General features: G+C 43.8%; 1 protein-coding gene across 1 annotated transcript in view; it reads left to right on the forward strand.

Annotated features, from left to right (window-relative positions):
• The window catches only part of spag16 (sperm associated antigen 16), a 677853-nt gene that overhangs the window by 413321 nt on the left and 237651 nt on the right, over positions 1 to 26881 (forward strand). Inside the window, exon 16 of the mRNA XM_033024314.1 lies at positions 13498 to 13624. Within this exon, the coding sequence (XP_032880205.1) occupies positions 13498 to 13624 (127 nt within the window). The remainder of the gene's footprint in view (positions 1 to 13497; positions 13625 to 26881) is intronic.

Here is a 26881-nt window from a genome sequence, read left to right on the forward strand (position 1 = left end):
AATGATCAAGTGGCCAGGAAGTTAAAAGTTACCACAATACTCACCTCCACAGAAAGACATCCAATCATGACAGCATTACTGAAGGTCATTCCACAGAATGTCACATACCTCTATTATTAGAACGTATGAACATACAAAGTAAGACACAAAGTGCTGGTGTAACTCAGTGGCTCAGGCAGTATCTCTGGAGAACATGGATAGATGCCACATGGTAGTGTTCAATATGCACCGGATATGAGTCGGTACAATTACATTCTTATTTGCTGCGTTTATCGGCATATTAGATGTGTAGTAACAGTAACATTAAACCTACAATAAATTATCAGTTATTCTGTAAACGTGACCATGATAGCACAAAATACTGGAATTCATAGAGCAATGTCCATAGTGCAAAGTCCATAGTGGTTTGGTGCTGAGGTAGAGTTGTGATTAGCGTTGTGCAGGTTGATTCAAGGAATTGATGATTGATGGGAAGAAGCTGTTCTTGAACTAGGAGGTAATGGTTTGCAGGCTCCTGTACTTTCTTCCCAATGATAGCAGCAAGAAGTGAGCATGGCCAAAGTGGTTTAGGCTTTCGATAATATTAGCTGTCTTCGTGATGTGTTTCTTTGCTGGTGGGAGGAAAATCAGCCCTGTGATGGACCGGGCAATAAAGTATCATTCATCCATTCATTCATTCATTCATTCATTCATTCATTCATTCATTCATTCATTCATTCATTCATTCATTCATTCATTCATTCATTCATTCATTCAATGTATTCGGCAAGAAGAACAGAAATTACATTAGAACAACATCTGCAAGTTTCATTCTGAGATTTTCACACAGCATCTTGAACTGGAAATATATTTATCTCTGGGCCAAAATCCTGAAACATCACACATAATGCATAGTGTAAGAATTTTATAAGTGTAAGTAATTGTCTAAGTAAGGAGATGTAAGGGGCAAGTTTTTTTTTACATGAGTGGTGCATGCCTGAAACATGCTGCCAAATGTGTTTGTGAAAGCAAATACGATAGAGGTGTTTTAGAGGCTTTTAGATGAGCATGTGGATGGGTAGGGATTTGAGGAATATGGATCATGTGCATACAGAGGAGATTAGCTTAACATCATGTCGACACAGACATTGCGGGCCGATAGGCCTGTTTCTGTGCTGTACATCACATGACTTCAAAATGATGGCTCATTAGAAACATCTGGGGGCAAATAATTTCATTTTCAAATGTTTTATTTTGTTTTTATTTAGTCATAGGCTCTGCTCACCTTATCTTACTTGCTTCTGATAGACACACTAAATAAAATTCTAATTCATGTTCATTCATCCAAACAAGACAAAATAAACAAACTTGCATCAATTAATCACCTTGTGCATTCCCTCAGTGACTGTCTTCCAAAAGCCTCTGGCTTAGATTTTTACACAGTGGCCCAAGTTTGGCTGGTGGAATGCCGCCAATTTACAATGGAGAATGAGGCAGATTGTCTTGCAAGTATATATGAGCCTGGAGAGCTTGAGTTGCGTATGTGCTGTTTATCATGAGTGGTGGCAATCTGGGCTGGCTGATAAACAATGACAGAGTCCGTGGTGAGTTCATGAGTCTGGCATTGTGAGAGAGGACAGCCAACCCATGCTCCGTGAACCATTGCCTGGTACAACATTACAGCATTCCTAGTAATCTGCCAAAGGACATGTTGACTCCCTCAAGTTAACCATATAATATAACCATATAACAATTACAGCACGGAAACAGGCCATCTCGACCCTTCTAGTCCGTGCCGAACACATAATCTCCCCTAGTCCCATATACCTGCGCTCAGACCATAACCCTCCATTCCTTTCCCATCCATATAACTATCCAATTTATTTTTAAATGATAAAAACGAACCTGCCTCCACAACCTTCACTGGAAGCTCATTCCACACAGCTACCACTCTCTGAGTAAAGAAGTTCCCCCTCATGTTACCCCTAAACTTCAGTCCCTTAATTCTCAAGTCATGTCCCCTTGTTTGAATCTTCCCTACTCTCAGTGGGAAAAGCTTTTCCACGTCAACTCTGTCTATCCCTCTCATCATTTTAAAAACCTCTATCAAGTCTCCCCTTAACCTTCTGCGCTCCAAAGAATAAAGCCCTAACTTGTTCAACCTTTCTCTGTAACTTAGTTGCTGAAACCCAGGCAACATTCTAGTAAATCTCCTCTGTACTCTCTCTATTTTGTTGACATCCTTCCTATAATTAGGCGACCAAAATTGTACACCATACTCCAGAATTGGCCTCACCAATGCCTTGTACAATTTTAACATTACATCCCAACTTCTATACTCAATGCTCTGATTTATAAAGGCCAGCACACCAAAAGCTTTCTTTACCACCCTATCTACATGAGATTCCACTTTCAGGGAACTGTGCACAGTTATTCCCAGATCCCTCTGTTCACCTACATTCTTCAATTCCCTACCATTTACCATGTACGTCCTATTTTGATTTGTCCTGCCAAGATGTAGCACCTCACACTTATCAGCATTAAACTCCATCTGCCATCTTTCAGCCCACTCTTCCAACTGGCATAAATCTCTCTGTAGACTTTGAAACACTACTTCATTACCCGCAACCCCACCTATCTTAGTATCATCTGCATACTTACTAATCCAATTTACCACACCATCGTCCAGATCATTGATGTACATGACAAACAACAGTGGACCCAACACAGATCCCTGTGGCACCCCACTCGTCACTGGCCTCCAACCTGACAAACAACCATCCACCATTACTCTCTGGCATCTCCCATTCAGCCACTGTTGAATCCATCTTGCTACTCCACCATTAATACCCAACCATTGAACCTTCTTAACCAACCTTCCATGAGGAACCTTGTCAAAGGCCTTACTGAAGTCCATATACACAACATCCACTGCTTTACCCTCATCAATTTCCCGAGTAACATCTTCAAAAAATTCAAGAAGATTAGTTAAACATGACCTTCCAGGCACAAATCCATGTTGACTGTTCCTAATCAGACCCTGTTTATCCAGATGCTTATATATATTATCTCTAAGTATTCTTTCCATTAATTTGCCCACCACTGACGTCAAACTAACAGGTCTATAATTGCTAGGTTTACTCTTAGACCCCTTTTTAAACAATGGAACAACATGCGCAGTACGCCAATCCTCCGGCACTATTCCCGTTTCTAATGACATTTGAAATATTTCTGCCATAGCCCCTGCTATTTCTACACTAACTTCCCTCAATGTCCTAGGGAATATCCTGTCGGACCTGGAGACTTATCCACTTTTATATTTCTCAAAAGTGTCAGTACTTCCTCTTCTTTGATCCTCATAGTTTCCATAGCTACTCTACTTGTTTCCCTTACCTCACATAATTCAATATCCTTCTCCTTGGTGAATACCGAAGAAAATAAACTGTTCAATATCTCCCCCATCTCTTTTGGCTCTGCAGATAGTTGGCCACTCTGACTCTCTAATGGACCAATTTTATCCCTCGTTATCCTTTTGCTATTAATATAGCGGTAGAAACCCTTCGGATTTCCTTTTACCTTACTTGCCAAAGCAACCTCATATCTTCTTTTAGCTTTTCTAATTTCTTTCTTAAGATTCTTTTTACATTCTTTATACTCCTCAAGCACCTCATTTACTCCATGCTGCCTATAACTATTGTAGATCTCCCTCTTTTTCCGAACCAAGTGTCTAATTTCCCTTGAAAACCATGGCTCTTTACAATTTTTACGATTTCCTTTCAACCGAACAGGGACATAAAGATTCTGTACTCTTAAAATTTCACCTTTAAATGTACTCCATTTCTCTTCCACATCTTTCCCATAAAACAAACTGTCCCAATTTACTCCTTTTAAATCCTTTCGCATCTCCTCAAAGTTAGCCTTTCTCCAATCAAAAATCTCAACCCTAGGTCCAGTTTTGTCCCTCTCCATAATTATATTGAAACTAATGGTATTGTGATCACTGGACCCGAACTGTTCCCCAACGCATACCTCTGCCACCTGACCCATCTCATTTCCTAACAGGAGGTCCAGTACCGCCCCTTCTCTAGTAGGTACTTCTATGTATTGTTGCAAAAAACTATCCTGCACACATTTTACAAACTCCAACCCATCCAGCCCATTTACAGAATGTGTTTCCCAGTCTATGTGTGGAAAATTGAAATCTCCCACAATCACTACCTTGTGCTTACTACTAATATCTGCAATCTCCTTACATATTTGCTCTTCCAATTCTCGCTCCCCATTTGGCGGTCTATAATACACCCCTATAAGTGTTGCTACCCCTTTCCCATTTCTCAGTTCCACCCAAATAACCTCCCTAGACGAGCCCTCTAATCTATCCTGCCAAAGCACTGCTGTAATATCTTCCCTGATAAGCAATGCAACACCTCCACCTCTTGCCCCTCCAATTCTATCACACCTGAAGCAACGAAATCCTGGAATATTTAGTTTCCAATCACAGCCCTCCTGCAACCATGTTTCACTGATCGCCACAACATCATACTTCCAGGTGTCAATCCAGGCTCTAAGTTCATCCACTTTTCTTACAATGCTCCTAGCATTAAAATATACACATTTAAGAAACCCACCCTCTCTTATTCTCTGATTATTTTCTTTTTCTTCTCTCTCCCCTACATTTTGGGTCAGAGTGCTACCATTCTCTGCCCCCTGCTTCACACACTGACTGCTAGCTTTCCCAATTTGAGTCCCTCCCCCCAACCATACTAGTTTAAAGTCTCCCCAGTAGCCTTTGCAAATCTCCCCGCCAGGATATTGGTCCCCCTTGAGTTCAAGTGCAACCCGTCCTTTCTGTACAGGTCGCACCTTCCCCAAAAGAGGTCCCAATGATCCAGAAACTTGAATCCATACCCACTGCACCAGTCCCTCATCCACGCCTTTATCCTCCACCTCGCTCCATTCCTACTCTCACTGTCGCGTGGCACAGGCAGTAATCCTGAGATTGTTACCTTTCCAGTCCTTCTCCTTAACTCTCTACCTAACTCCCTAAATTCTTCTTTCAGGACCTCTTCTCTTTTTTTACCTGTGTCGTTGGTACCTATATGCACCACAACCTCAGGCTCCTCTCCCTCCCATTTCAGGATTTCTTGGACACGTTCAGAGTTCCTTCTAATTACTGACTTTATAAGTCAGTGTCCAAAGTCATGCAATAGGAACATTCACTTGCATGACAACTAGTTGAGCATTCGCAGCAACTGTCTGAATTTCCACTGTGAAACACAGTATTAAGCAGCTTCTACTGCTCCAGTAGGAATCTGAAACATTGGCCATCTGAAGTTATGTGATGGTTTGGCTCCCAAATCAGGAAACGGAGCTATCCATCCCTTCCATTCCCAGTGTGGGATTCAGACTCAGCAGAACACTATGTAAAAGGTTAGAACAAGACTCTCCCATGCTCCTTAATATGGCATGCAGGCTTTCAGATAGATTTGAAAATGATTATCTTTTTTCCAATGTGAATATATCAGATAATTTTAGTTGCTCTCCCCACCAACTTCTTTGGAGTGGAACTGTAATGCTAGAGTCAGTTATTAAAGATGGGATAGCAGCACTTTTGGAAAGTGGTGAAATCATTGGACAAAGTCAGCATGGATTTATGAAAGGTAAATCATGTCTGACGAATCTTATAAAAATTTTCGAGGATGTAACTAGTAGAGTGGATAAGGGAGAACCAGTGGATGTGTTATATCTGGACTTTCAGAAGGCTTTCGACAAGGTCCCACATAAGAGATTAGTATGCAAACTTAAAGCACATGGTATTGGGGGTTCAGTATTGATGTGGATAGAGAACTGGCTGGCAGACACGAAGCAAAGAGTAAGAGTAAACGGGTCCTTTTCAAAATGGCAGGCAGTGACTAGTGGGGTACCGCAAGGCTCAGTGCTGGGACCCCAGCTATTTACAATATATATTAATGATTTGGACGAGGGAATTGAATGCAACATCTCCAAGTTTGCGGATGTCACGAAGCTGGGGGGCAGTGTTAGCTGTGAGGAGGATGTTAGGTGGCTGCAAGATGACTTGGATAGGTTGGGTGAGTGAGCAAATGCATGGCAGATGCAGTATAATGTGGATAAATGTGAGGTTATCCACTTTGGTGGCAAGAACAGGAAAGTAGACTATTATCTGAATGGTGGCCGATTAGGAAAAGGGGAGATGCAATGAGACCTGGGGGTCATGGTACACCAGTCATTGAAAGTAGGCATGCAGGTGCAGCAGGCAGTGAAGAAAGCGAATGGTATGTTAGCATTCATAGCAAAAGGATTTGAGTATAGGAGCAGGGAGGTTCTACTGCAGTTGTACAGGGTCTTGGTGAGACCACACCTGGAGTATTGTGTACAGTTTTGGTCTCCTAATCTGAGGAAAGACATTATTGCCATAGAGGGAGTACAGAGAAGGTTCACCAGACTGATTCCTGGGATGGCAGGACTTTCATATGAAGAAAGACTGGATAGACTCGGCTTGTACTCGCTAGAATTTAGAAGATTGAGGGGGGATCTTATTGAAACTTACAAAATTCTTAAGTGGTTGGACAGGCTAGATGCAGGAAGATTGTTCCCGATGTTTGGGAAGTCCAGAACAAGGGGTCACAGTTTAAGGATAAGGGGAAATTCTTTTAGGACCGAAATGAGAAAAACATTTTTCACACAGAGTGATGAATCTCTGGAATTCTCTGCCACAGAAGGTAGTTGAGGCCAGTTCATTGGCTATATTTAAGAGGGAGTTAGATGTGGCCCTTGTGGCAAAAGGGATCAGGGGGTATGGAGAGAAGGCAGGTACAGGATACTGAGTTGGATGATCAGCCATGATCATATTGAATGGTGGTGCAGGCTCGAAGGGCCGAATGGCCTACTGCTGCACCTATTTTCTATGTTTCTATGTCTATGTTTCTATGTAATTCCCTTTACAAGTTGGTATTTGGTTAACTTTCCTCACTGTCCTGGCTCCATTGACTCATGACATGCAAATCCTGTTTCCAAGCTACCACTGCAGTCCCATAGAATGTAAGTAACAGACCTAATGATCACAAATGTCATATTGAATGACTGGTGCCTTTACCTTCATTCTTCATCTGTTCAGCTCGATGTGAGTTTTTAGTTCAAGTCAAGTGAGTTTATTGTCATGTGTCCCTGATAGGACAATGAAAGTCTTGCTTTGCTTCAGCACACAGAACATAGTAGGCATTTACTACAAAACAGATCAGTGTGTCCATATACCATAATATAAATATGTACACACATGAATAAATTGATAAAATGCAAATAACAGAAAATGGATTATTGATAATCAGAGTTTTGTCTGAGCCTGGTTTAATAGCCTGATGGCTGTGGGGAAGTAGCTATTCCTGAACTTGGTTGTTACAGTCTTCAGGCTCCTGTACGTTCTACCTGAAGGTAGCAGGGAGATGAGTGTGTGGCCAGGATGGTGTGGTTCTTTGATGATACTGCCAGCCTTTTTGAGGCAGCGACTGCGATAAATCCTCTCGATGGAAGGAAGGTCAGAGCCGATGATGGACTGGGCTGTGTTTACTACTTTTTGTAGTCTTTTCCTCTCCAGGGCGCTCAAGTTGCCGAACCAAGCCACGATGCAAACGATCAGCATGTTCTCTACTGTACACCTGTAGAAGTTAGAGAGAGTCCTCCTTGACAAACCGACTCTCCGTAATCTTCTCAGGAAGTAGAGGCGCTGATGAACTTTCTTGATAATTGCATTAGTGTTCTCGGACCAGAAAAGATCTTCAGAGATGTGCACGCCTAGGAATTTGAAGCTCAACCTTTTCAACCATCGACCCGTTGACATAAACGGGGCTATGGGTCCCCATCCTACTCCTTCCAAAGTCCACAATCAGTTCCTTGGTTTTGCTGGTGTTGAGGGCCAGGATATTGTGCTGGCACCATATGGACAGTTGCTCGATCTCTCTTCTATACTCGGACTCATCTCCATCAGTGATACGTCCCACAACAGTGGTGTCGTCAGCGAACTTGATGATGGATTTCGCACTGTGACTGGCTACGCAGTCATGAGTATAGAGTGAGTACAGCAGGGGGCTGAACACGCAGCCTTGAGGTGCGCCCGTGCTGATTGTTATCGGGCTGACACATTTGCGCCAATACGAACAGACTGTGATCTGTGAATGAGGAAGTCGAGGATCCAATTGCAGAGGGATGCGCAGAGACCCAGTTCTGCGAGTTTGGTAACCAGCTTGGAGGGGATGATTGTGTTAAATGCCGAGCTGTAATTGATGAATAACAGCCTGACATATGAGATCGCATCCACCGTTGATCTGTTGTGGCGGTAAGCGAACTGCAGTGGGTCCAGGTTTTTATCGAGGTAGGAGTTAATTTGCTCCATGATCAACCTCGCAAAGCACTTCATCACCACCGGCGTTAGTGCGATAGTCTTTGAGGCACGTCACCTTACTCTTCTTGGGCACTGGTATAATTGATGCCCTTTTAAAGCATGTGGGGACCTCAGACCTCAGAAGTGAGAGGTTGAAAATGTCCGTAAAAACTCCAGCCAGTTGGTCCGCACAGGTTTTTAGTACACGACCGGGTATACCATCAGGTCCAGGAGCTTTTCGAGGGTCCACCCCGCTGAAGGATTTCCTGACGTCGACCTCTGTGACTGAGACTGAAATACCATCACAGCGAATGGGGGCCCGGGAAGGCACATCAGTATTCTCCCTACCAAAGCGTGCGTAAAACGCATTGAGCTCATCAGGGAGTGTTGTTTCGCCGACATTTGAGCTGCCTCCTGGTTTCGCCTTGTAGGAGGTGATTGCATTCAGGCCCCGCCACAGCTGCCGAACATCTGTCTCGTCCTCCAGTTTGAGCAAAAGAAGGAATATTTGTGGTGGATAGAGAGTTGTGGAGGAAGAGAATAGGTTAGGACTAGAGATTATAAGAAGTGAATGCTTATAATTCTGCATCTAGTAATCAGATGAGAGGGTTAAGTAGCATGTTGGAAAGAGGATTAGGTTTGAACATGCTTGCATCTTCATTGATCTCTACACCATTGTTGGCCAAAGTCTCAAATTTAAAAAAAAGTAGCAGCTGCTACAATAAATACCAGTACGTCTTCCTGCAAGGTTGTAATTTGTTAGACTGGACTGGCCAGTGTGCCATTGCTGACAGTGATTATGTGAAGCCTTCTGGAGGAAAGGGGGAAATGTGTATGCAAATGTATTTTAATGATTGTGGAATTGTTTTGCAGCAGTTAAGTAACTGGCAAAATGTAGAAGATTTACATTTGGATGCAAGGCTTGATATTGGAAATTGTGTAAGGATATGAAAGGATATATAAATGGTAAGTGGAAGCCGTGATTAATAAAGGTTGGTGCTGCTGAGTGGTGGGGTGATATAGGTTGGGGTCATGGATGAAAAAACAATTTTCAGCTATTCAAGATGAATTTGATAATATTTTTGCTGATCTAAATAGCTAGTGAGGTAATTTGATTATTGTAGAATTGCATATGTCCCTGTTTTGCACACAATCCTGACAAGGTCCTTGTTTTGCAACTATCTTACATTACTAGTTGACCATGTACTTTAAGGGTTTCCTGAGCATCACAATAATTCTCTCTATCTCATGAACCAAATAGTCCAGAGGCACCTTTGAAAATTAATTTGATTGCTTATCATCTGTACTGTGCCCACTAATGATTATATGCCATGTCCAGCTCCCTTTTAAGAACTATGCATGATTAAAACTCATTAGCCACTCTCAAATTCAAGCCCTAGGTTGAGCTCTAAGGCAGTAAACATCACTGAAATTTTGATAGTGAAGTTATAGCAAGCATTTTGTATGTATCCTACTTTCAATTAAATATGTGTGGGTTAATTAAACTGGAGAGGGACCAATATCCTTGAAGGGAAGTTTGCTCATGTTAGGAGGTTTTTAACTAATGAGGCATGGGGTGGGGGAAGGGTTGGACCCAGAATGATATTGCATCTGATTCATTTGTAGAAAATAGTACATATTTTTACTTGACACTTGCACTCAATGCCCCAACCAATGAGGGCAAGCATACCATTCGCCTTCTTTACCACTCGATCGACTTGTATTAACACTTTCAGGGAGCTATGCACTTGTACCTCAAGATTCATCTGTACTGCAATACTGTTAAGGGTCTTGCTATTAACTATATACAATGCCCAACATAATGTTTGCGACAAAGATCCATCATTTATTTATTTGCCTCTATAATCCACAATTTGAAATTTGTAATAGAAAAAATCACACGTGGTAGAAGTGCACATTGTTAGATTTTAATAAAGGTTATTTTTATACATTTTGGTTTCACCATGTAGAAATTACAGCAGTGTTTATACATAGTCCCCCCCATTTCAGGGCACCATAATGTTTGGGACACAGCAATGTCATGTAAATGAAAGTAGTCATGTTTAGTATTTTGTTGCATATCCTTTGCATGCAATGACTGCTTGAAGTCTGTGGTTCATGAACATCACCAATTGCCGGGTGTCGTATCTGGTGATGCACTGCCAGGCCTGTATTGCAGCCATCTTTAGCTTATGCTTGTTTTGGGGGCTGGTCCCCATCAGTTTTCTCTTCAGCATATAAAAGGCATGCTCAATTGGGTTCAGATTGGGTGATTGACTTGGCCACTCAAGAATTTACCATTTTTTGTCTTTGAAAAACTCCTTTGTTGCTTTAGCAGTATGTTTGGGATCATTGTCTTGCTGTACAATGAACCGCCGGCCAATGAGTTTTGAGGCATTTGTTTGAACTTGAGCAGATAGGATGTGCCTTTACACTTCAGAATTCATTATGCTACTATCATCAGCAGTTGTATAATCAATGAAGATAAGTGAGCCAGTACCTTCAGCAGCCATACATGCCCAGGCCATAACACCCCCATCGGTGGGCGGCGCGACTCCCGTCAGCAGCGGCCTCTGCAGTCCGTCTGCGTTTTTATTATTTTATGTCTATGTTTTTATGTAGTTTTTGTTATTTTTTGTTGGGGTATGTGTGTGGGGGGGTGGGGGTGGTGTGGGGGGGAGGGGGTAACTTTTAAATCTCTCCCTGCACGGGAGACCCGACCTTTTCTTTGTCGGGTCTCCGTTGTCGTTGGGGCTGCAATGAGGAGCGGCCTCCAACAGGAAGACCGGGGGCTGTGGTGCCGGCTACTCACCTCACCGTCGCGGGGCTGGCCGAGTCCAGAGCGGGTGGAGCTGTGGTGGACGCTGCTGCGGCCCGACATCCGGAGATTCGGTGGCTGCAACTGCGGGTTTGGCGGACTGCGGCACCGGGAGCCCGCGGGTCCCTACTGGGAGACCGCTTTTCGGGGCTCCCGCAACGGCGACTTCTCCCGCCCGAGTTGCGGGGTTGAAGAGCTCCTGGAGCGGGGTCTGCATCACTGCCCCGCGCGGCTTGGAATGGCTGCGGGACTCTGCGAGCGCACGCCGGGGGCTCTAACACCAAGAACCCGGTGTGCGACCTTGCATCACCCGGCGTGGCTTTAATGGCCGCGAGACAATTCGCCATCGCCCGCCGGGGGCTTTGACTTTGACTCTGACATCGGGGGGGAGAGTGCAGTGGAGAGATAAGTTTTTTTGGCCTTCCATCACAGCAATGTGATGGATGTTTATGTAAATTATGTTGTGTCTTGGGTCTATTTGTTTGTAATGTATGGCTGCAGAAACGACATTTCGTTTGGACCTCAAGGGGTCCAAATGACAATAAATTGAATTGAATTGTATTGTATTGTACCACCGTGTTTCACAGATGAGGTGGTATGCTTTGGATCTTGGAAAGTTCCTTCTCTCCTCCATACTTTGCTCTTGCCATCACTCTGATATAATTAATCTTCATCTCATCTGTCCACAAGACATTTTTCCAGAACTGTGGTTGCTCTTTTAAGTCCTTCTTGGCAAACTGTAAACTGGCCATCCTATTTTTGCAGCTAACCAGTGGTTTGCATCTTGCAGTGTAGCCTCTGTATTTCTGTTCATGAAGTATTTTGTGGACAGTGGTCATTGACAAATCCACACCTAACTCCTGAAGAGTGTTTCTGATCTGTCAGACAGGTGTTTGGGGATGTTTCTTTATTACAGAGAGAATGTCATCAGCTGTGGAGGTCTTCCTTGGCCTGCCAATCCGTTTAGTAATTAGTAAGCTCACCAGGGCTCTCTTTCTTCTTAATGATGTTCCAAACAGTTGATTTTGATAAGCCTAAGGTTTGGCTGATGTCTCTAACAGTTTTATTCTTGTTTCTCTGTCTCATAATGGCTTCTTTGACTTTCATTGGCACAACTTTGGTCCTCATGTTGATAAACAGCAATAAAAGTTTCAAAAGGTGATGGAAAGACTGGAGGAAAGATTAGGTGCTGAGAGCTGTCTTATACTTGTATTACGGATGCAATTAAACTCACCTAAGCAATGACAAACACCCATGAAGCCGTGTGTCCCAAACATTATGGTGCCTTGAAATGGGAGCATTCTCCCTTGAAATGGGAGAATATGGTGCATGAACATATCTGTAATTTCTACACGGTGAAACCAAAATGTATAAAAATGGCCATTATTAAAATCTGACAATGTGCATTTTAACCACGTGATTTTTTTCTATTACATATCTCAAACTGTGGAGTACTGAGGCAAATAAATAAATGATGGGTCTTTGTCCAAAACATTATGGAGGGCACTGTACTTTCCCTTTGTTCAGCTAATATTCAACCTCCCAAAGTGCACCATCTCACACTTACTCAGATTATGCTCAGAATTAGGCTGTTCTGTCCGTTAAGTCTACTCCACCATTCAATCGTGACATCGATCTTTCTCTCAATCCCATTCTCCTGCCTTCTCCCCATAACCCCTAACACCCTTACTAATCAAAATTGTCTCATTTTCTGCCTTAAAGATAGTAATTGACTTGGCCTCTACAGCCATCTGTGGCAATGAATTCCACAGACTCACTACTCTCTAACTAAATAAATTCCTCCTCGTCTCGTTTCTAAAGGTACATCCTTTTATTCTGAGACTAGGGCCTCTGGTATTAGACTATCCCACTATTGGAAACAACCTTCAATACCATCATGGTTGTTGGGAAGGAGCTGTTCCTGAACCTGAATGTTAAAGTTCTCAGATTCCTACACCTCTTCCCGATGGCAGGAGTGAAATGAGAGTGTGGCCAGGGTGGTGTGGGTCCTTGATTTGCATTTGTAATAACTGCCTAGGAAAGATAGTTGACCTGCATTGGTGTGAAATAGGCATTAATGATGCTACAGCCCATGTTACGCAATCACACACTCACATTTGTTCAATTTGAGCTACAGCCTGTTTAAATCTCAGCCCATTTAACTCTGCTGTAACTTCAGGGTACGGGAATAACGCAAAAGCTCTTTCTTTATTTTGTATAATATGTGCTTTGGAAGTCCTCATAAAATTGATATTGTTCCTGAAGCTTTATCTATTGCAAAAACACCCCTATGTTTACCTGACAGGGGGATACAATTGTTTCCTGTGATTCATATGGAATACTAAAGCTTTGGGATGTGCGAAAAGTAGCCATAATGCTCTCAGTTGATGCTGGACCTCATCCTGGCAACCAAGTGGTCTTTCACCCATCAGGTAGGAATACTTTATTTGCTTGTTTGCATCTCATTTCTGTTCTGTGTTAGCTTCTGGTAAAATGTAGTTAACTGTTTTCCAACTGTAGACAACATCATGGTGGTAAAATTATAGTTTGGTTTTACACTCTGGAAAATGGTTGTGAGTTTTCTATATTTTTGGATGTGGTATTTGAAACTTGTTCAGTTTGTGCAATGAATGTCAATTTGTCATCATAACCAACTGCACAGTGGCAGAAAAGTTACTGAACTAGGAGACAGACAGTGCTCTCGTCTATTGATCTAGATGTGATTGAATCCTATTGTGGCAGCCAAGCATATTTAAATGTAAGTAGTTAATAATTTTCCAAGGTTAACCATAAACAATAAATCTATTGCATTGTTGTAAAAACCCATCTGATTCACTAATGTCCCACATGGAAGGAAATCTACCATCTTTATCCAATCATAAATGTCTTGGAGTCACAATTAACTTAAAGTTTGCTTTATTGCTAATTATATATTTTTGCCTTATTTTAGCAAATGCTGTGTAAATTTCTACTATGCTGTTCTTTATATTGCTTTGTAAATGAGGAAAAGTGAAAGTTTACAGTATTACGGGATAATTTATGAGGAAGTCAAATTAGCACAACTTTCACCTATCCACATTGTTGCATTCAATACATTGAAATATCTTCACTTCATCTCCATTTGGAAGTTCTAAACAAGCTAAAGTGTTGCCACTCTTGTTATGTTCATAACATTCATTTCTGTTGGATTTTTTAAGGGATTTTTTTTTTGAGATTCTATATGAGAGTATTTTAAAACCGATTTAAATTAAACCGGTGGGTTTTACCTGCTTTTTCTTGTCACTTCCTAAACATTTTGGTTGATCCAAAAATATAAAATTTCTAGTTGCAGCTACCTTCAAAGCTTAATTTCAAGTTTTATTCTCTTCTCCTTCTACCTGCTGCAACCTGCTAACGCAAGATATTTTCCAGAATGTGACCACTTTCCATCCTGTGTCTATACCCATAGAGCAACTACACTTGTGTTTGAGAAATACATTAATGGTTATCAGGTTAATTTTGGTAATTACATCTGTGGTGGTGATTCTAACTTACCATGATGTTGAAACTAAGCAACATACGTGGGAAAAGGACACTGTAAACAAAGGCTTTGTACACTGCTTTGTAATAAGTTTCATAATTTTGTTCCGAGGACAATGCAAATAGTAGCAATATTTTCAATATATCCATTAAAATGTTCCTGCTGTTGTAACTCCCCATGGATCTTATGTACCAAAACATGTTCTCTGCTGCAAGAGCTGTATAGTCAAAGCTGATAGATGGTGATTAGTCAACATTATTTCCTAGAAAAACTCTTTTAAATTGCAAATATCCTGAAAGCCTCAAAAAATGAGCTCTTTGATGTATTTGTGTCTCATTTTTGCCCTGGCCTTTACACATTTTACATGGAATAGCACAGCACAGGAACAGGCCTTTCCACCTATGATGTCTGTGCCAACCATGAAGCCCAATTTAAACTAATCCATCTGCCTGCATATGGTGCACATTCCTCCATTCTCAGTCTGTTCAAGTACCTGTCTTTTAAGCGTTGTTATCATATCTGTTTCCACACCTCCCCCAGCAACAAGTTCAGGCATGTATCACAGTCTTCCTGTAAAAATAAACTTGCCTCGTAAATCTCCTTTAAGCTTTGCTCCTTTCACCTTAAAACAAATCTTTATAGTACTTGACATTTATACCCTGGATTTTGACTACCTACCCAATCTATGCTTCATAATTTTGTACACTTTTATCAGATGGCTCCCTCAGCCCAGAGAAGCTCCAGAGAAAATAGTCCAAGTTGCGTCTAACCTTCCCTTTTTGCTAATACTCTCTAATCCAGGCAACATACTGGTGAACTGCCTTTAAACTCTCTCCAAGGTCTCTATATCCTACCTGTAATGCGGTGACTGAAACTGCACACTGTAGACAGTTTGCAGATTTGGCCAGTTGCTTGAAGGTATATGCCTCAAAAAGATAGTAGCAAAGCACAGCCATGCTTCTTGCATTCTTTGATCTAAAACCTGTCAAAGATTGACCTATAAAAATAGATTGTTGCACAGTTTTTGTGGTAGGCACATGTGAATAGCATTGAATATTTATTTCCACAAGCCTGCTCTACTGATAATGTCAAACATCTTCACCATGTTGACAAGCACAAGTGCAGTGGCTTATTTTTTTCTTGCAGCTAGTTTAAGGGGAACATCATGTCCATTGTTGACTTCCTGCTCTTAATCTACAATGTGACAGAGTCGGTACAGTCAGTAAACTGCTGCAAGCATTTGAGAGTGGCTGGCAAAACCCTTGCTTGTGGTGCTGAAGAGATGTCCCTATAATCTTTGATGTCACCTTTAGTAACTTGTCAGTTTCTTTGTTGAACTAAATTAAGGCGCATGTTGCAATCAAAAGCGCTTGAACTATTGGTTGGGAAGAAAACCAAACTGTAAGAAAGACGACTGAGCCTCCTTTTCAAGAGCAGCCAGCTCTTGCACAGTCATTCTTACAGAGAATGATTATACATTGCCATGAAAGTAAGCATGCAGGTACAGCAGGCAGTGAAGAAAGCGAATAGCATGTTGGCCTTCATAACAAGAGGAATTGAGTATAGGTCAAAGAGGTCCTTCTGCAGTTGTACAGGGCCCTAGTGAGACCGCACCTGGAGTATTGTGTGCAGTTTTGGTCTCCAAATTTGAGGAAGGACATTCTTGCTATTGAGGGAGTGCAGGGTAGGTTTACAAGGTCAATTCCCGGGTTGGCGGGACTGTCATATGCTGAGAGAATGCTCTGGAATTTAGGATGAGAGGGGTTCTTATTGAAACATATAAGATTATTAAATGTTTAGACACGCTAGAGGCAGGAAACATGCTCCCGATGTTTGGGGAGTCCAAAACCAGGGGCCACAGTTTAAGAACGGTAAGCCATTTAGAACGGAGATGAGGAAACACTTTTTCACACAGACAGTTGTGAGTCTGTGGAATTCTCTGCCTCAGATGGCTGTGGAGGCCAGTAATCTGGATACTTTCAAGAGAGCTAGATAGGGCTCTTGAAGATAGCGGAGTCAGGGGATAAGGGGGGAGGGCAGGAACAGGGTACTGATTGTGGATGATCAGCCATGATCATATTGAATGGTGGTGCTGGCTTGAAGGGCCGAATGGCATAAACCTGCACCTAATGTCTATTGCGTGGGGCTTTTAGGCCAACCCTTAGCAGACCACTAGATATAGAAGAAGATGTGGGAGCAGGTTACATTTCCTGCTGAGAATTGTAGCTTGGTGCTTTTTTTTTTTAAATGATCAGACTCACACATAGAGATTAGAACCCATCATCTGTTATTAGTAATTCTACGGAGGAAACGCCTTGTGCTTTCGTCCCCATGGAATACAGCGAATCTAAGAGAGTGTGAGAGAGAGAGTACGACAAGCGGCTTATGGCTGGCAGTAAGGATGAAGGTCCAGACTGGACTACATAAGGAATGTGCAGCATGCATAATCTGTGTGGTTATATATAAATTAGTTTGTCTCTCGTTTATATTACTAAATCTCTGTTCTTGACCGCTTTTGGCCTTCTGTGCTGCGATTTCCGAGAGAACGCCGCCACCTACAGCCGTCAATTTTGGCCACCTTGCTCAGAGCCCCCCTCCGCCACATGTGTGCCGAGGATTTTTCCCGTAGATGAAAAATGACGGAGATATTAATGTTTTTACAAAATTCCCCATTCTCTCTGCTGCCCCTGCTGGGGGGGGGGGGGGGGTGAGGGACTATAAAACCAGGAAGTGGTGTGCCTCAATCAGTCTCTCATCAAGATGGAGCTCTGTCAATTAGTCTCTGTCACTCTGAGCTCTGAATGACACTGAACAAATTTCTTCAAACCTGTGAGTAAGTACCCTTAATGCGGTTTGAAAATGAAAATATGGTTATGGTTAGTTTGAAATAAAAAAGCACTGCCTGCAAATGGTTGTTTGGGGGGTTTGGGTTGAAGTAAAAAGGCACTCTCTTTCTCTCTCCCCCCCCCTCTCCTCTCCTCTCCCCCCTCTCCTCTCCCCCCCCCTCTCCTCTCCTCCCCTCTCCCCTCCCCCCCTCCTCTCCCCTCTCCCCTCCTCTCCTCTCCTCTCCCCCCTCCTCTCCTCTACCCCCTCCTCTCTCCCCCCCTCTTCCCCTACCCTCCCCCCCCTCTCCTCTCCCCCCCCTCTCCTCTCCCCCTCTCTCCTCTCCCCCCCCTTTCCTCTCCCCCCTCCCCCCCTCTCTCTCTCTCCCCTCTTTTTCTCCCCGTCCTCCCCTCCATCGCCTCCCCCACCATCCCTCCCCTAAACCTCCTCTCCTCTCCCCCCTCTCTCTCCCCCCTCTCCCCTCTCCCCTCTCCCCCCATCTCCTCCCTCCCCTCTCCCCTCTCCCCCGCCTCTCCCCCCTCCCCCTCTCTCCTCCCCCTCTCTCCCCCTCTCCCCCCCCTCTCTCCCCCTCTCTCCCCCCTCTCCCCCTCTCACTCTCTCCCCTCCTCCCCTCCATCCTCTCCCCCACCCTCCCTCCCATAAATCCCATCCCCTCCACACCCCCTACCCTTCTTCCCTCCACCCTCCCCCCTCCCTGCTCCCCCCCTCTCAGCACTCCCTCTCTCCCCCTCACTCTCACCCTCTCTCTCTCTTCCCCTCCTCCCCCACCTTTCCCCCGTCACCCACCCTTCCTCTTCTCCTCCTCTCCACCCCCCTCTCCCTCTTGCCCCTCTCTCTGTGTTTCTGTCTCTGCCCCTTCTCTCTCTGCCCTCACTCTCTACCCCCGCACCCCCCCCCCCCTCTCTAGATGTGACTGCAAGTTGGGGGGTATGCGTCAGTAGATAGTGTGGTTATGGGGTAAAAGGAGCAAATTAATAATATTAATATAATATCATGGGGGGTAATTAGCGTGAGTGCGGGGGGGGGGGATAGTTAGTGTGTGTGACGCTGCATGCCGCCTCCCCCCCCCCCCCACAACCGCACGTTGGGGGAACAGACCCAACGGGTCTGCACTTGGTCTAGTATATATATATAGCCCGGGTACTTTACTGTGGGCTTATAGATGCGACCTGCACACGTACGGTACAGTCCTGCATCTTCTCCCGTCACCGGAGATGCAATCGGTGGTAGAATAGGTGCAGGAGATAGAAACAGCATTCCCAGTGATGAGACAGGAGACTGTGGCACAGGTGGAGGCAGTGTGGCAAAAGGCGAAGCGACCAGATCAGAAACAGATGGTCGTGTTGGTATGGTCAGGTCGATGCTGCTGGATGGGGACGGAAGTATACCTGTGCGGTCAGGATAATGTGGAGGTGGTGATGGTTCATTCACAGGCAGGATGTGCTGTCTGTTAATGTAATCGGCCATGCCAGGCCAGAAAAACATGCTTTTCGCTCGTTGGACAGTTGCCTCAGCGCCTGGGTGCCCCGCATGGACGGCATCAAAGTACTTGCTGTGTATGGAGGCAGGAACTACAGCTTTGTGCCCTTTATGATAATGCCATCTTGTAGTACTAGTTCATCATGAATGGCAAAGAAGGGCCGGATTGGGAGTGGTAGATTGTATTGCTTGTCTGGCCAACTGCGCTTAATGATGGAGGAGAGCAATCGTAAGGTATCATCGGCAGCAGTCTGGGCTACCAGGTCTTCCAAACAGGATGAAGGAACATAGAAGACAGTCATAACAAGGAAACTGTCATCTGATGTGGATGAATCCTCGCAGGTCTTTCATGGAGCACGTGACAGGGTGTCAGCCAGGTGCATGTCCTTGCCACGTTTGTAGTGTTAGAACCGTCATACTTCTGTAGCTGTAGCAACATACGTTGGAGGCGTCTTGGAGAGGCGTGTATCAGTTTGTTTAGAATGCTGATCAGGGGTTGATGGTCAGTCTCAATCGTGACCGTTTTCCCAAAGATAAAGTCATTAAACTTCCTGCAAGCGAAAACGACCGCTAGCAGCTCCTTTTCAATCTGGGCACAACGTTGTTCTGTGTCCGTCATTGTGCGAGAAGAATAGGCAACAGGCCTGTTGCCGTCACGTTATCTTGGAGGCAAGCTGCTCCTAAACCGTACTGCGAGGTATCACAAGTCAGTGTGACCGGTAGTCTAACATCGAAGTAAGAGAGGGTGAGGTCACAGGACATTTGTTGTTTGAGAGTATCAAATGCCCTCTGCTGTTGTTCATGCCAGGAGCAAACAGTGTATTTGTAGGTTATCTGGCGCAGTGGGGCTGATAGTTCACTGAAATTTGGAATGAATTTCCCCAAGTATTTTACCATACCAAGGAATCTCTGCAGGCTGAGCACGTCTGTGGGTGCTGGTAACTCATTGATGGCAATGGTCTTTGATGAATCAGGTTTTAGGCCGATACTCATGAACTACGTAGTTCACCTCGTTTACTCTGAATTTGCACTTTAGGGGGTTTAACTTAAGGTTGATTACTTTAGCACGGTCCAGAACTTTCTTTAAGTTAGAGTCGTGTTCTTGGACAGTTTATCCAGCAACAAGAATGCCATCAACTATGATGGAGCATGGGTAACCTGCAAATAATTCTTCCATAGAGCGCTGAAATACTTCACTTGCCGAGCTTATGCCAAATGGCATACGGAAACACTTGTAATGTCCAAAGGCTGTGCTGAAAGTGGTTAACTTGGAGAAGTTGTGATCCAAGGGAATCTGCCAGAATGAACTCTTGGCATCTAGAACTGTGGATACTGTTGCCTTGTCCAGCTGCGCTGCAACCTCTTCCACTGTCCGCATGGGGTAGTGTGGTTGTTTAATGGCAGTGTTTAAATCTTTAGGATTGATGCAAATCCGTATTTCTTCCTTATTCTTTTTCGTTGCTACGACCATGGTTGAGACCCAATCCGATGGGTCAATGACAGAAGCAATCACACCCATAGTCACCATTCTGTCGAGTTCACTTTGTACACGATCCCGCTTAGCATAGGGAATCCGGTGTGCTGGACGGACAACTGGGAGGACCTCGGGGTCGGTCGTGATTGTGTACTTGATGGGTAACTTGCCTAGCTTGTCCTCTGTTCCGGCCCCATGCCTGATGGCATTTGATAAGTTTGTGCCTCTGACATTGTCGGGTCTAGAGGATGTGGTTAGGCATATTAAGCCGTCGGGTTTCCCCTGTGATGCTGTCCCTCCTCTTCTTTTTAAAGAGGTTTTCCCGAGTATAGGGCAGTCGGTTCTCGCCATCATAAACAGTAGCTTGTGTTCTGGGGTTGTCCCCATAAATTTTAAACATGCTGTAGTGCAACCACTACTTAAGAAACCAGGCCTGGATCAAACTGATCTGGCCAATTTTAGGCCGATCTCCAAGTTGCCTTTTATCTCTAAGATCATGGAGAAGGTAGTTTATGCTCAGCTGAAACTCTTCCTGGATGAGCACAATATTCGGGAGGTTTTCCAGTCTGGATTCAAGGCTATGCATAGCACAGAGTCGGCTCTGCTAAGGGTCTTCAACGACATCCTCCTGGCAAACGACTCTGGTAATTATGTGGTTCTTGTCTTGCTGGACCTATCTGCCGCCTTCGATACAGTGGACCATGGAATTTTAATTTCCCGATTACAGCACCAAGTGGGCATTTGTGGCAGTGCCCTGGGATGGTTCAGGTCCTATCTGGCAGACAGAACCATGCGTGTAAGCCTTGCTGGCTTTGAATCCTCCTCCACTCCCTTGGTATATGGGGTTCCACAGGGCTCAATTTTAGGGCCCCTGCTCTTCTCTTTATACCTACTTCCTCTGGGCTCAATTTTAAGAAGGCATGGCATCTCCTTTCACTTTTATGCAGATGATAGCCAGTTATATATGCCACTCAGGAAAGAAGACGACTATTCTCTAAAATCACTTCTGTCTTGTCTTGAGGACATTAAGTCCTGGATGGCCTTAAACTTTCTGGGACTTAATGAAGAGAAGACAGAGGTGATTTTGTTTGGCCCCAATGGCTGCCGTGAACCTCCCTTTGTTGACTTGGGTCCACTGGCATTGTCTGTAAAGCCAACCGTTTTGAACCTGGGTTTTAGGATGGATGGTGATTTTAAACTAGATAAACAAATAGGCGCGGTGGTTAAGTCCAGCTTCTTTCACCTAAGGAAGCTGGCAAAGGTGAAGCCCATTCTCGAGCGGCATCATTTTGAAACAGTAATCCATGCCTTTATTACATCTAGGCTGGATTACTGTAACGCACTCTACTCTGGAGTCGCACGAGCTTCATTGGCTCGTCTCCAGCTTGTTCAAAATGCTGCCGCTCGCCTTTTGACCGGAACTCGAAAGAGGGAGCACATTACGCCAATTTTGGCCTCCCTTCACTGGCTCCCAGTGCACTTTCAAGTTCATTTCAAAATTATTTTATTTGTTTTTAAATCGTTGAATGGGCTCGCCCCGCCTTACCTCTCTGAGCTGCTCCACCTATATGCTCCTGCCCGGTGCCTCAGGTCAGCTGATCAGCTGCTCCTTGAGGTACCAAGGTCTAAGCGGAAGCTCAGAGGGGATAGAGCCTTTTCTGTTGCTGCTCCGGCACTCTGGAACACCTTGCCGCTGCACATCAGACAAGCCCCCACACTGTCCATCTTCAAATCCTCCCTAAAAACACATTTTTATTCTATGGCTTTCGACACTGGCTGAGGCATTGCTCCTGTTTTTAGTGCTTTTAATGTCTTTTAATTTTTAGTGTGTTTTTTATAGTCCTTCGTTTTACGGTTTTTAATGGTTTTTAATTGTTTGTAATAGCTTTTTGTTCATGAGTTCTCATGTACAGCACTTTGTGGCAACTGCAGTTGTTTAAAGTGCTTTATAAATAAAGTTATTATTATTATTATTATCAAAAAGACTTCTTTATTGTGCCAGGATTTGTTGGGTGAAGCCACATGTTGCAGACAGTTGATAAACTGATGTACTGAAGGTGACCAAACCTAGGTCATTACAGACGTCAATGCCTAGCAGAGAAGGCACTTTTTCTTGGTCAATAAAGAAGCTCAGGTTGTGGACACACTCCAATTGGAGGCGTGGGTTCGAATCCCACTTCTGACACCATGTTGAAATAATCAGACTCACGCAGAGATTAGGACCTATAGTCTTCTATTAGTAATTCTACAGAAGAAACATCTTGTGCTTTTGTCTGCATGGCATACAACTAATCTAAGAGAGAGAGAGAGAGAGAGAGAGAGAGAGAGAGAGAGAGAGTACGACATGCAGGCTTATGGGCGGAAGTAAGGATAAAGATCTGGACTGGACTACATAAGGAATGTGCAGCATGCATAATCTGTGTGGTAATATATATATATATATATATAGTAGAGACACACTAATCTACACTTTCCTCCCCTGGTAACTTTCTTTTCACCTTGGGGCCTCCATTTAGGTTTTTGTCATGAAGTTCTTTGTCTCGCCATGCCAGTTTACATACAAGATAGACACAAAATGCTGGAGTAACTCAGCGGGACAGGCAGCATCTCTAGAGACAGGCAGCATCTCTAAGGAATGGGGGACGTTTCGGGTTGAGACTCTTCTTCAGACTGAGGTTGATCAGCCTGAAAAAGGATCTCGACCCAAAACGTCACCCATTCCTTCTTTCAAGAGATGCTGCCTGTCCCACTGAGTTACTCCAGTATTTACACGATACAAGATATATTTATTTGTCACATGTGCCAGCTGGCACAGTGAAATGTGGTCACCATACAGCCATAGAATAAAATAAAGAACACAACACAGGATAGAGTTTAACATAAAACATCCCCACAGCAGAATCAAAAGTTTCCCACTGTGAGGGAAGGCACCAAAGTTAGTCATCTTCCTCGATGTTCACCCGTGGTCGGGGCCTCCGGAGCCCTCCGCAGTCGTCCCTACGGGCAGCCCGCCGCTCAGGCCCGCCAGCCGGGATGTTGGAACTCCGACGTCGGGACTGGAGGCCAACCTCAGCGGCTTGGACCTCCGAATCGGCCATTTCCTACCAGAGTCCGCGGCTCCCGACGCCCCCAGGCTGTGCCAGGCGGAAATTCACGCTGGCTGCCCTCGGCAAAGGGCCCCAGGGACTCCGCGATATTATAATCAGAGCCCACTGCGTTGGGAGCTCCGCGAACTACAGCTCCTCCATGTTGGAACTGCAGGCCCAACGCTCCGGAGCTCCAAGCGGCGATCCAGGAAGGCATCGCCCACTCTGAGGTGAATCCAGCGCCGTGCCGTCACTGCTGAAGTTCTGGTCTGTAATATCTTGAGAAATAATTGACTAAGCATGAAATCTGCTTATCGTACAGCAGTGATTTAATTTTGCCATCTTGAGAACTGATGATGTTTACTTTAGTGACATGACAAGGGCTTTCTTCAGCTTGCCATATATAACTGGTTTCAAAGATGATTTATGATATTGGTCAATTAATTTGCACAGCCAGCACTACCATTGCCCTTGTGTACATCAGCTGTTGAAGTTTGCCATTTTTCTTTTGAGTTTCATTCAGTTAGGCAACGTAATTGGCTTCAACAAAGTGGTAACATCTCCATGTACCAAAAACAATCTGTATTTAATTGTCTCCTTTTCTCATACAGTTCCATAGAGGGAGCTGGGGTGGAGAGGTGGGGCACAGATGGAAGTGAAGTTTCAGGATAACTATTCTTCACCCAAATGTCTTCAGCATTTATAGACGTGGATTTGCAGACATAATTAGCACAAAGGGTTTTTTGAAAGAACAGGGCACTGTGGCGTTTGTTGATTATTGACTAAAATTTAAGGTTTGCCATTACTGTGGTATCGATAACCACTGTGTCAGAATCTGCACAGGTGAGGATTTGTAGCACAGCTGGCATATTTCTTCCTGCAATAACTAGATTATTGGAGCTTGTATGATATTTTTGATGCTGCCTACCTAAATAGTGGGTATTGAAGATACATTAGTATTTTCTTTCATTTTTTCCAAAATATATTATACCATGGGAACTTTATAACCTCAGCACACAAAGCACAATAGGAGATAAACCCCTCATTTGTTGTTTGGTGCTCATTGATTTGGCCAGAATATCATAGAGGTTGTGTTTATGATCTGAACTTGACTGCAAAAGTTGGTATGTAGGTAACAAAGATGTTAGCAAAGCACCAGTTCACTTTAATTTAAATAAAATGTGAATTAAGTTCAACCTGATAGTTTTAACTAACCAAATTGGCATATTACAAAACCAATATTGTTGAAACAACCTGTGCACTAAACCTTCTCAGAAGGCGTAGTTGGCCTCACAAATCGAGCCTGCATTGATCAAACCTGTTTCTTGCAAGGCTACAAAGTCAATGTTGATCTTCTGAAACTCTTAAACAAATTGAGCTAGATATAGAAAGTTAATAATTGTGATAAATGTAGGAATTCCCATCATTAGTGATAGATTCAATGAGTTGGAACTAGAAATGAGACCAAGTGTCATTGGTGTTTTCTCCAATTATAAATTTGCCATGATTATAGTTATGTTTAACCAATTTAGGCTGCCATAGGTAGGACATTTAGCCTCCTAAACTTGATCAGTCATTCAGTGAGATTATAAATGATGCCCGATCTACCCAGCTACCAGCTTTTTCTTCATTTCATTTACTACATTTTGTAGACCAGAATTTTTTAAATCTCAGATTGAAAATTAACAGTTGACCTCGTATCCATTGCCATTTGTAATTGCACTCCTGAACAGACTAGCTCTAATATTTTGTGATGCCTGGTAACCTAGATTTTTCTTTTCCATCCCGATAGTTCCCCTTAATGTCTAGAAATCATAATCAATTAACATTTGTCATCTTATTTCTTCATTTGTATTTCTCTTGAATGTGAGGGCACTTTTGGGTGGTTGTATGTTTTTTTTTTTAAACAATATTGTTCTGTACCTCTCTGGTTATCCTGGACTAATCTTAGGTGCGTAAGCAAGTTCTATATTGCAGAAAATAGTTTTTTGACTGCTCCTACTATTATTTGTGGCTTTAACCATTAGCAGATTTGCCTACAGACAATAGATGCAGGAGTAGGCCATTCGGCCCTTCGAGCCAGCACCGCCATTCAATGTGATCATGGCTGATCATCCCCAATCAGTACCCCGTTATTGCCTTTTCCCCATATCCCCTGACGCCGCTATCTTAAAGAGCCCTATCCAGCTCTCTCTTGAAAGCATCCAGAAAACCTGCCTCCAGCCTGAGGCAGAGAATTCCACACTCGCAACTCTCTGTGAGAAAAAGTGTTTCTTCGTCTCCGTTCTAAATGGCTTACCCCTTAATCTTAAACTGTGACCCCTGGTTCTGGACTCCCCCAACATCAGGAACACGTTTCCTGCCTCCAGCGTGTCCAAACCCTTAACAATCTTATATGTTTCAATAAAATCCCATCTCATCCTTCTAAACTCCAGAGTGTACAAGCCCAGCTGCTTCATTCTCTCAGCATATGACAGTCCCGCCATCCCGGGAATTAACCTTGTAAACCTACGCTGCACTCCCTCAATAGCAAGAATGTCCTTCCTCAAATTAGGGGACCAAAACTGCACACAATACTCCAGGTGTGGTCTCACTAGGGCTCTGTAAAACTGCAGAAGGACCTCTTTTCTCCTATACTCAACGACTCTTGTTATAAAGGCCAACATGCCATTCGCTTTCTTCACTGCCTGCTGTACCTGCATGCTTACTTTCATAGACTGATGAACAAGGACCCCCAGATCCCGCTGTACTTCCCCTTTTCCCAACTTGACGCCATTTAGATAGTAATCTGCCTTCCTGTTTTGCTACCAAAGTGGATAACCTCATATTTATCTGCAAAAAAACTTCATCTGCCCACTCCCCCAACCTGTCCAAGTCACCCTGCATTCTCATAGCATCCTCCTCACAGTTCACACTGCCACCCAGCTTTGTGTCATCTGCAAATTTGCTAATGTTACTTTGAATCCCTTAATCCAAATCATTGATATATATTGTAAATAGCTGCGGTCCCAGCACCGAGCCTTGCGGTACCCCACTGCCTGCCATTCTGAAAGGGACCCGTTAATCCCCACTCTCGGTTTCCTGTTTGCCAACCAATTTTCTATCCATGTCAGCACTCCACCCCCAATACCATGTGCCCTAATTTTACCGACTAATCTCCTATGTGGGACGGTATCAAATGCTTTCTGAATGTCCAGGTACACTACATCCACTGGCTCTCCCTTGTCCATTTTCCTAGTTACAGCTTCAAAAATTCCAGAAGATTAGTCAAGCATGATTTCCCCTT

Source organism: Amblyraja radiata, chromosome 7 (genome assembly GCF_010909765.2).
Source record: "Amblyraja radiata isolate CabotCenter1 chromosome 7, sAmbRad1.1.pri, whole genome shotgun sequence".
NCBI classification, from domain to species: Eukaryota; Metazoa; Chordata; class Chondrichthyes; order Rajiformes; family Rajidae; genus Amblyraja; species Amblyraja radiata.